The sequence below is a fragment of the Hipposideros armiger genome, unplaced genomic scaffold (assembly GCF_001890085.2).
Source record: "Hipposideros armiger isolate ML-2016 unplaced genomic scaffold, ASM189008v1 scaffold_581, whole genome shotgun sequence".
Classification (NCBI taxonomy): Eukaryota; Metazoa; Chordata; class Mammalia; order Chiroptera; family Hipposideridae; genus Hipposideros; species Hipposideros armiger.
The window spans coordinates 315,475-326,711 of NW_017731931.1; the positions used below are offsets into that span (position 1 = coordinate 315,475).

An 11,237-nucleotide genomic window follows, 5' to 3' on the forward strand; every position below is an offset into this window, starting at 1 on the left:
CAGGTCGGGCTGCGCGCTACGACCCGCTCCGGGCGTTACCTTCCGCGGGGCCCTCGTAGAAGTGGCCGCCGTTGATCGCTGGGCTGGGCCCGAGGTCCTGCAGGTACTTGGCGGGCGGCTTGGCGGGCTCTGGGAGGTAGGGTTCCAGGGGCCCGCAGGCCGGAAAGCGGGTCAGCCGCGGGCCGCGGGGTGGCGCGGGGTGCAGGTGAGGCGCGGCGGCGGTGGTCCCCTGGGCACTCGGAGGCTCATCCCCCGCCGCCGCGTAAGGGCCAGGCCCGGGCCCCACGCCGAAAGGCGCGCAGCGCTCGGTGTCCATGCCGGCTCGGGGCGCACAGGCCGCCGGGGCTCCTGGGCTCGCGCTGCCCGCGCGGCCTGTGAGCGCCCGCCAAGGGGGAGGGACCTGGGCGCGGGGGCGCAGAGCCCCCGGGAGCGGCGTGCGCCGCGGGGGGCGGGGGACAGGGGAGGGGGCAGCGCCTCTGACTTAATGCTGGAACCATCCACGTCACGTGCGGACCCGCACGGGTTAACCCCTCGGAGCCCGGGAGCCCCCTGATTCACCCCAGCCGGCGTATCTGAGGCAGTTCGAGGAGAGGGGGAGAAGAACCTTTTGTCTGCCCATCTTGGTGAGTCCCTTGCTCATACCAACACCCGTGGTCCTGATATCCAATCTGGAGGCTCTTGCTCCTAGAAGGGTGAGGCAGTTGGGCGGGGGTAGAGTCCTTCCCCTACTATCTCCCCGCCAAAACAACAAACAAAAAACTTGTAAGCCTGGTCTCCTGACAGCCTGGGATAGGGGCTGGGGGCAGGTAAGGGCTGGGGCTTGACCTAACTAAGTCTTTGCTGGGAGCTGGGAAACCATTGCCTCCAGCAAAAACTCGTCCCTTGGTGTTCTCCTTTCTCACCGGGAAAGGCGTCCTGGGAGTGTCGTGTAGAAACAGTTCTGCTCTAGGAAGGGAGGCTGGGGAGCTGGGGGCTGGGCACTATCATTAGTTATCTGCGGGACCTTGAAGCAGCTGTCGGTGTCCTCATCTAATTGTGGAGATCGGACCGAGTCAATCCTCAGAGTCTTTTTATATATTCTTGGAGGGTTTCAGAAGCAGAGACAAGGCCAGAGCAGACAGTGAGACTAGCAGGGGTAGCTCAAGACTGAAGAGAGTCCAGCAGAGGCTACCTTTGGAGCAGGTGGAAAAATATGTAGAGGGTTTTGCATTTGAACTGCAGGTGTGGAGTAAATGCCTTTCGGTGGGCAAATAACCTGGAAGTACTGGGGGATCCACTACAGAGAGGTTGCCTGCAGCTCAGACCTTGAGGCCCTGCTGCCCCAGACCTGCCATTTTGCAGGGAGGTGAGGTTAGGATCACTTCTTCTAAGAATTGGGTCTCTCCAGCCAAAAGGAAGCATTAGGACTAGCACAGTAGCTTAGAATTTCTGAAAAGAGAAGCAACCCCCACTGTACCTAAGATATGGAAAGAAATACCTCAGGGCCCTAGGACCCTGCTTACTTCTGTGCACTGAGGAGTCCCTAAGCCTCCTTTTTTTTTTTTTATTTCCAATGTCTCAAGAGACCACTGAGAGGGGTGGGGAGTCAAACATCATTTGTATTTCATTTGAATTCTCAATTTTTAAAGGAATCCAAGAGGCCTGGTGTGAACACCTCCCTCTTCCGCTGGGGGCTTAGAGGGGGTTTCTTGGCTGTCCTCAGCCAGAGTTGGGCTATAAATCAAGGCCAAACAGGAACCAGAAGCCTTGCATCTCACAAGTAGTCATTAAGCCATTATTAAACATACCATAACTTCTCTGAAGCCTTATTGGTTTAAACACCACATTGGAGGCATTATGGCCATTAGGGCCCCTAATCACAGACTGCAGACTGAGGCAGTGAGATGGAAGCACCTGGGGCTGGTAGTTCCAGCCAACAGGGAGGCCCAGCTCAGAATTGTTTTCTCTTTGGCCTCACTGGGGAATCCATTTTTCAGGATCCAGTGGGTAACCAACTGTGGGTAACCAACTTGTGTTGATCACTTTTGCTTATTCATAAGGCTTTCCAATAGTTACTGGGATAAGGCTGTGGGTATTGCATTCCTTTTAAGTGATGTCAGTGTCAATTCAAGACACCTCTTCTGTTCAACAAAGGAATCAAGCAGCTTACTGTGGAAGGTGCAAGTACGGCAAAGGAGAAATATCCTCACCAACAGTTTAAACAAGGCAGCCTGGCTTAAATGCCAAGTGTTTTTGTTTGTTGGTTTGTTTTTTGTCTCAGGTGGAAACCTTTCTGAGCCTCTGTTTGCTCATCATAAAAATGGGCCACGCACATGGACAAGGGATTATTGAGAAGTACTTATGTTTTGATGGATGTGATGAACTGTGTTAGTTTAAGGGATTATTGTTGTGATGGTATCAAGAAACTGCAGCCCAGATTTCTGGGTTACGTCACTGAATTGGTAGAAGGCTTCTGACCCTAGACTGAGTGGGCCAGAGGCTAGGGCTGAGCAGAGAGACCTAGGGACCCACACCTCTTCCCAAGCCCAGAAGTTCCTCCTGCCATTCTCCCACTCTCTGAAAAGACCAATTTCCATGCTGAGATGGTGCTGCCAATTGAACTGAGGCAACAGGACACGCCAGATTACTTTCAACTTGGGTGGATAGATGGGGTTGCCCCTCTGGGGGGATTTTCTCCCTGGACCATGTAAAACAGGGTGTGTGGAGGAGCCTTTGCTGCTCCCCCTTTTAAACTACTAGTGCAAACCCCTATCTTGATCTGTATATGGCCTGGGAAGAGTTTGATGGGGCAGGTGCATGGAAAACACAAAGATGGCAATCTCAGAGTTACTAACTTTTCCTTCTTAAGAGGGCTGAGAGGTTCTGGAGAACCTCGTTTTATAGGTAAAAACAATAGCTAACACTGACATAGTACTTACAGTGTGCCAGGCTCTCACACAGTCTCTATACACTGATTTATTTAAATATCACAACAACCTTTTACAGAGAGAGACTGAGGTCACAGAAGGGAGCTAGTTGTCCTGAGTGGACACAGCCACTCAGTGGCAGAGCCAGAACTTATGCTCAGATCCATGGTCTCCCACCAAACAGTGACTCTCTGTCTTTCTTAGCTAACATAACAAAACTGAAATCATTCAAGTCACACCTTCCTTTTCCCAAGGAAGGTTGGGACATCTTCCTGAAAGATAAGAAGTTGAGGCCAGAGTGATCAGGGACAGAGTTGCTTTGAGATGGAGCCACTGCTGCTTTCCTGATCACCCAGTGGCAATTCATTGAGACTCCCAGCACCCAGCTGTGGTGGCCAGGCAGTAGGTGCACAGTGGTTTCTGCTAAGCTGAGCCTAAATGAAACAGAGTGTCTAACACCTGAGAGGTTTTACGACCCACTGACATGGCCAGATGTGAAGCAGAGTTTTAAGGGAATTTGTAAGTTCACCGTTCACACTGTTTAATAACTAGTTGAATTACAACAGCATTTGTCACTGATGTCCATAGACTAAGCGAGATGAGCTGACAGGATGATCCAGAGATTTCTAGGTCTTTTCATGGAGGAAATACTTTAGGAAAAACCTCTCTCCACCTGCTGAGAAAAAATTACTTTAAAAATAGAAATGATACTGATTGGCTGTTCCTATGCAGCTGTTTTACACTAGCTAATTGTTTAATATATTCATTTAATAGGAGAACCTACTATGTGACAGACATTTGCTGGCACTTGGCTGATATGGCAATGTTTCCTCCATAATGAAAAGAATCATCCTTTGGATGTGAATGAGAATGGAATTTGTTCTTGAGAGCAGCGTTCCTGGCTTCTAGCCTCCACTGTGAGGTTAGTTTTTGAATGAGGGAAACTTCAGTCCCAATCACCGCTTTCCTTTCATTTTCCACATCCCTCAGCCTGCACCACCCAAAGGTGAAGGCGCTCCTTTTTCTCCCAGTGGAGATCCAAAAGGGATCGGAACAATGGGAAAGATGTAACCTTAGGTCTGGCACTTGTGTGACATATACAAAACTTCCTTCCAGCCAGTAAAAACTCAGTTGCTTTTTTTTTTTTCCTTTGAAGGCAAGACAGTCGATATTACCCTTGTCCTGTTTAGTCTTTGAAATCCTAAATTGATCCCTATGAAAATTCTGGGTTTAGGAGCCCAAGTAGATTGTTTCTCATTAGTGACATTCTTCCTGGAAGGTCAGGCTAAGGAATGGTAAATAAACGTTCAGATCCGGTGCTTCCTCTTCACCCAAGATATTTAAAAGAAAGAAAGAAGGGTGTGTGTGCGGGGTGGGGGTGGGGTGGGGTACGGGGGAGCTGTGTGCTGTAAATACCCAGAATCCTTAGCTGTGATTTGGACAATCCAGGCTGAAGTTGGCGATTTGAGGTGAAATTTCTGGGCAGTTAGGGAGCTATTTCTTCCTTCTGTTGCTTTGCTCTGCTTCATTGGGAGAGCCACTTACTCTGTCTGCACCTCAGTTTCTCTCCTGGAAAATTGAGAGGAATGATTCTGTAGTTCAGCTTAATGGAATAAATGAGACAGTGTTTATACAGATGTTTCTTGAGTATGACTCCACCCTGAACCTCTGTTTCCCTGTTCATTCTCTCTGCCCACCTCCCTGGTGCTGGGTTGGAATGGGGGCAGGGAGAGAGGTGGAGCTATGCCTGAGATGTGGCAGAGTCTTGAGGGTGGGTTTGCCTTGATGTCTGTCTCACTGCCTTTGTGTGAAGGTAAATTGTTCTGTGGCAAGTGCCAGCATGGACCAAGAGAAGTGATTTTGTGGGGGAGCGTTTGATGAACTCATGTTTGGTGTAAAACAGAAGGGGGCAGGTTTAGATTTCTTAGCAATTTTAACACGTTGATCAATTAATCGTATGCATTTATTTATTCATCCAGCATTTATTGAATGCCTGCCATGTGCTAGCCAGTGGGGCTGCACAGTGAAGACAGAGTCAGAGACCCAGACAACTTACTCTCAGGGCTTTTTCAGGCTAGCAGGAGAGCATGGGGTGGGGTGGAAGGGTGAGGTGAAGGGGTGGGGAGTGGGGGCTGTGAGAGGGGCACCTGCCCCAGCCTTGGGCTGGGGACAGCTTTTCATGGAATGCTTCCAAGTTGAATCCTGCAAGCTGAGTGGGGGTGAACCAGGGGAAGGTGTATGGAGGAGACAGAGAGAGATAGGGCATTCCAGGGAGAACAGCCCAGAGGTGAGACAGAGGAAGCTAGGCTTGGGGAATGGGGATGTGTTGAGTTTGCTGGAGCCTGGGCAGAAAGAGTTGGGGCCTGGCTGGGAGGAAGAGAGACAACACTGAGGAGTCTGCAGGAATCAAGAGAGACTCAGGGGGGAAGGCAGGATGGCTCCACATACACTGGTCGACAGCATCTGCCAAGCCCAGCCCTGGATTCACTAGTGGGAGACAGGGAGGAGGAAGCCCCAGGCCCCAGGAATCCTCCTACTGTAAGAGGGAACCCAGGCCCCACACCCAGTGGGCAGATATTAAGAAAACATGAAAATAACAACAACAACAAAAGCACATGTGTTGTCTGGGAGTTGAGTATGGAGGGGGCTGAGGCGCTTGTGATGTGGGCTGGGTGGGTAATCTGTGAGGCCTTTTGTAGGAGAGATTTGGCTCTTACCGGGAAATGCTGGCCAGGGTACCCCTTGAACTCATTTCAACAGGAAATCCATTGGTTCCAGAGTGCAGATTTCAGATTTATTATTTTACAGGGCTAACAAGTATGTAATTATCACATTTGGGGCCCTTCGGAGGAAAGAGAAACACACACCACTGAACACCCCGAGCAATGTGAGCGGGACCCACCCCAGAATTCTGGAAGGAGCTCCCCACCATGTCACAGACACATCCACACCAGTCCAGTGTCTGCTCCCGTGTTGGAGGAAGAGAGATATTCAAGACCAGGCCTGAACTTTACAAGGGACTGCAAGAAAAACCAGTGAAGAGGATGGAAGGGACTCTGCCCAGCCTCCTCTGGCATCTCCAGCGAAGGCAAGGTAATAGGGCAGGTAATAATAATAATAATAATAATAATAATAATAATAATAATAATATCCACCATTTACAGAACCCCTATAATGTGCCAGGCCAACACCATTTCATTTCATTTTTCCAGTGTTATTAAGCTGATATCAATATTCCCATTTCACAAATGAAGACACAGATCGGTCTGTGTATTAGTTATCTAATGCTGTGTAGCAAAGTACCCCAAAACTTAGTGGCTTCAAACTAAGTCAGTGACTGTGTGTCAGGGATTCAGGAGTAGCATGGCTGAATGGTCTGTCTTGGGGTATCTCATGACCCCAAATCAGACCTTGGCAGGATTACAGTATTCTGAAGGCTGGACATGGGCTGTGGGAATCGGTTCCAAGATGGCTTGCTCACATGTAATAGTTGGCAGGTTGGTGCTGGCTGTTGACGGCAGCCCTCACTTCCTCCGCGTGTGGGCCTCTCCACAAGGCTGCTTGCATGGCCTTGCAGCCTGGTAGCTGGCTTCCCCTACAGCGATGTGTTCAGGAGATGGAGGTGGAAGCTGCAATGCCGTTTAGGACTTAGCCTCGGAATTCACACACCGTTACTTCTACCATATTCTACTGGCCACGCAGGTCAGTCCTGGTTTTGTGGAGGAGAGAATTCCACAGTGTGGCTCCTCGGAGGCCCTGTGGAGGCTGCTCATAGATTGGGTCCCACCGCGGCTGAGTGCTGCCAAGATTCCCACCCACAAAGGTAAGGTTTTAATGCCAAATGTCGGCCCAACGGAGTGACAAAGCTCACAGGGCAGTAAGAACCACACTGCTTGTCCTGAGGAAGACTGAGACGGTCTCAGAATGGGGACATAGTGTGCCTTGGTTTGTTTTTTTTTTTGTACCCTGAGTGTTTAATTGTCACAGCAGACAAACTCGTAAGGGGGCTGATCTCAGGGTTCCATGGGGGTCCTTCGTTCATGTGGGTAAAGAAAGGAGGCAGGCTCCTCTTTGCTCTGAGAAGGGTGTTAGAACTAGCTATCTGCATTGCTGTTCACTTAGTAAAGGGAGCCCTGACCCTAGACCTTGAACTGAATGACAGGGAAGGGAGATAGCGTTGGGAGCCTGCTATGAGTTAGGTCTGAACTAGGGGCTCTGCATTTTAAAATTTCACATAATATGCTCAGGAGGAAGCTATTATAATTTCTACTTTACAGATGAGAATACAGAGCTCAGAGAAATTATGTTGTCTATGGTGTCACATACTTCCTATGATAGAACCAGGAGGGACCCCCACACAAACAGGTGGCCTCGTAAGCTGGCACCATCTCCAGTGTGCCATGCTGCCATGCTGCCTGTCTTCTCAGACAGAAAGGGCTCTGCTCTCTCTCTGCCATTCAGTGGATCTGAGCAGTTGGTGGGGCAGAATGGTGTGTGTGGGGGGGGCACTAAAAATGCACCCCCACTCCAAAGCCTGGGTGGATCCTTCTTACTAGATTTTTTTCCCCCTGGGGAGACAAGATTTGGACAGGTGAACAATTACCCAGTAATACAAGATGTTTGCTAAGTATGAGACGGGCTATCCTTGATGAGGAATAGACATGCACATGAAGGGGATGGTTTTCTCCAAGGTCACTTCCAGGTGGGGAAGAAAACTGCTGGGTGGTGATGAGCATATCAGCACCAACCCCTGGACTCTTACCTGCACAGCCCTGGGGACCAAGGCAAAGAAGGACTGCTCTTCATCACAGAGAATTCTTGGAGATTTCTGAGCTGTAGCCCGAGTAAATGTGAAAGGCCATCAAAATGTGGGCAGATGGAGAGGAGAGTAGTGGCCGAGCCCAGGTCAAGTGGACAGGGCGTGTCCAGGCACAGGGAGCTTGTCTGCCTCCAGCAGAGGGTTTTGTGAAGGAGCAGCAGACATGACAAAAGATAGGCTGGGCAGGACTAGGGTGTGGCAGGTGTGGAAAATGGAGCCTTCTTTCTTTTAGGCAATGGGGAGCCATTGGAGAGTATTGAGAAGCACTTGGAACAGGGCCTGGTTCATAGGAAGTGTTTGATCAATTTTAGTATTACTCTTATATTTTTTATTATTACTATTTAGCAGGAAAATGAGAGCTGTGCTTCGGGAAGATAATGTTCGTAGCTTGAGCAGAGTAAAATAGTAATGATGATACCTAACATTTACTGAGCACTTACTATGGGCCAGGCCCTTTAAGTACAGTATCTTATTTAATTCTAGCCTCCTTATCTCCATTTTACCAGGCAGAGAGAGAGAGAGAGAGAGAGAGAGAGAGAGAGAGAGAGAGAGAGTAAGTAACTTGTCCAACATATCCAGGGGACATAGGAAAAGGGGACACAGTCAGTGTGTGAGAGAGGCACAAGGTGATTAAGGCCTGAGCTGGGGTGTGGCTGAGGGGATGAAGGGGCATGGCTGAAAGGAAGAGGTATTTAGTGGGAAGAAATGACAGACTTACTGCCATATGGATGGGGGTGTTTGAATAATCAGCAGCCCAGAGAAGGGGGGCTGCAGAGACAGGCCACAGGGATAGGTCTTCAGGGGACATTTTGAACCTCTGAGGCAGATTTCCATCCAGAAAGTGGTCTTTAACTCATTCTACATTGTCAGCTGCAAAGTCAGGGCATCTGCCAAGCCCTAGGCTGCTCTCTGGACTTTGGAGCAGAAGGAGGAGAGCTTACAAGTGGACTTGCCAGGCTCTGGAATCCTGTGATGGTGCCATCCTGGTGACAGCATTGGGCACACCAGGCTGTCAGAGTGTGGGCCACCACCCTCGGCCCTGGCTGAGAGGCCTCAGGTGAGGTTAAAGGTATAGAGCCCAGCCCTAGGGTTGACATGATTCCTGGGAAGTAAGCATGCAGGATGTTTTGGCAGGGGTCCGGGGAGCAGTGGAGAAGACCAGGCCTATGGCTGTCTTGAGTCCACCTGTGGAGATTATGAAACACTTGGCCCCTTTAAATGGATGGGGAAGGCCCAAGCCCTCAGCTGCAAGGGAGGTGGCTCTGTCCACAAAGGTCCCAAACTTTGGGACTGAGATGACAATGACGCTTTTAGAAGCAGCTCTCGCTTTGGGGGTGAGGATGCGATAGCAGCTGGAGGGCTAGGGAGGGCTCAGTCTGCTTTGGGAGCCTGAGACTCTGTCGGTGGGGTGTGAACATAGTGTGTGCATGTGTGGAGGACGTGTGGCTGGGTTTTCTTACTTGGAAGCCTCAAAGCCTTGTGTCTGCTTTGAGGGGCCCTTGCAGCCTAAATAGGCGAGCCCTGGGTTTGGCGGGGTCCTCGCAGGGGAGGTTATGTGTAACTACACACAGACCCTGGGATGTCTGGGGAAAAGCAGTTCTGTAGGCACATTCACGCCAGATCCATTGGACAAAGAGACCGGATATTTTGCTGTTTGATAAACTTCGTAAAACGGTGGAGCTGAGTGATTTTGCTGCTGCCTGAATGGAAGTATTCTAAGAACCCATGCCAAGAAGATAAATAAGGCCATGGCTCTGAGAGAGGGGCTGAAACAAATGTGCAGTGAGAGGTACATCAAAGTAAAACGAGTTTTCCTGACGACCAGGGGTTCTGTGTGTGGCGAAGTGTGTGCATGTCCATGTGTGTGTATTGGGACAAGTGTTTGGCAGACACTAGGCCACATCGAGGGGCCCGGAGATGTACCCTGGGCTTTTGCCAACCGCTCTCAAGGCAACCCTCTACACAACAGGCCTGCTTGGGATTTAGCAAGGATTAGGCCCAGCCCTGCTTGGTACAGAGGGAAACCAGCCTTAGCCACTGTTGGAGACTCAGGCCCTGCAGTCGGCCAGCTGGGGTTAATTGAAACTGGAATATGTGCACTGAGAGGTCAGAAATCTCTCAGTGGGCAGGGTGACCAGCCTCTGTTGGCCAGCTGAAAGATTTATTCTTTGCTGATGACAGGGGGTACAAACTTGAGTGTAAAAACATCAGTCCTCTCATATGTAGTTCCAAAACCATCAGCCCTCTCATATTTGGTGTGGGAGAAATACAGAGGCATGGCGAGAGAACAGAATGTTAGCTCTGGATGGCACCTTAAACATCCTCTAGTCAAAAGGTTCTCAAAGCAGAGGAGCATCAGGGAACTTGTTAGAAAGGCAAGCTATTGGTCCTACCTCAGACCTACGAAGTCAGAAACTCTTAGGGTGGGGCCCAGCAATCTTTGTTTTAACACTTTTTTTCCGGCGGATAGTGATGCAGTCTAAACTTTGAGAACCACTGATTAGTCTGTCATCTTCATTTTGAAATGAGGGAACAGAGGCCCAGAGATGGAACTTTTGCCAAGAGCATACAGCTAATTAGGACACAGCCACTTTCCTCCTCACCCATATGGCCTCAGCTATTTATTTTGCAAATAGCAAGGGGGGATTTTAATGAATTTTTTTTTCTTAGCGGCAATGGTTATGTGTTTATATATTTTCCATTTGTTAATAAGCTATTTCGATCAGCAGTGTCACAGGGGCCCAAATAATGGGAGGTTTTTTGCTATATAAAGTTCATGCTCTGGAAAGTGGACTTTCCAATTTGGGCCCCAAGCCCAGGCAGCCAGTCCACGTTCCCCCAGCTGCCGGCAAGTCACCAGCACCTTCTTCCCTGACTATCCCCAGATGCTGTCTCTGTAACTACACCAGCAGCCCCATCAGCTCGGCCAGTGCAGTGCTGGTCAGGAATCCCTCCCTCTATTTGCCAGGCCAAGTGAGGGTGGACGTGGCAGGATTAGCTTCGCCCACTGGCTTTCACGCTGCCTTCCTGAGACCTGCCTCTTCTTCCGCTCTCACAGCGCGCCCAGCATGTTTCCAATATTGCATCAGTGTTTTCCTCAACAGAGTAACGCTTTAATGGGGCAGATTTGTTCTCTGTAAGGGAAACATGTGGGCCCTTGTCAGATGCGGTGAGAGCAAGTTGTCCTCTCTCACGGCCATCTGGTCACCTCTTGGGGCTCCCATCCATGAACTAGGAGAAGGGCAGTTTCCTAGACCCCGTGGTGTGAGGAGGAGTGAGGGGCCCTCCAAGACTTTGGGGTGAGTAACTCTTCTGAAAAGGCAGAACCATCATAGATAGCATGTTTACAGCAGCCAAAATTCCTGAGAAATTCATATAAAAATTCTGTTGGTCTGAATTTCCGAGCACACAGGGAAGGGACCAGTTTGCTTTGTCCTGAGTAAACTGGGCCTTCCTGAAGGATTTTTAAATGGGGATAGAGTGGGGCGGAAGGGAGAAACCCACTCCAAAGG

The 11,237-nt window shown here is 49.9% G+C and overlaps 1 protein-coding gene across 1 annotated transcript in view; it reads right to left on the reverse strand.

Moving 5' to 3' along the window:
• Positions 1-398, reverse strand: part of ALX3 (ALX homeobox 3) — a 10,607-nt gene extending 10,209 nt beyond the window's left edge. Inside the window, exon 1 of the mRNA XM_019624155.1 lies at positions 40-398. Within this exon, the coding sequence (XP_019479700.1) occupies positions 40-316 (277 nt within the window). The 5' untranslated portion in view covers positions 317-398. The remainder of the gene's footprint in view (positions 1-39) is intronic.
• Between the last annotated feature and the right edge of the window lie 10,839 nt (positions 399-11,237).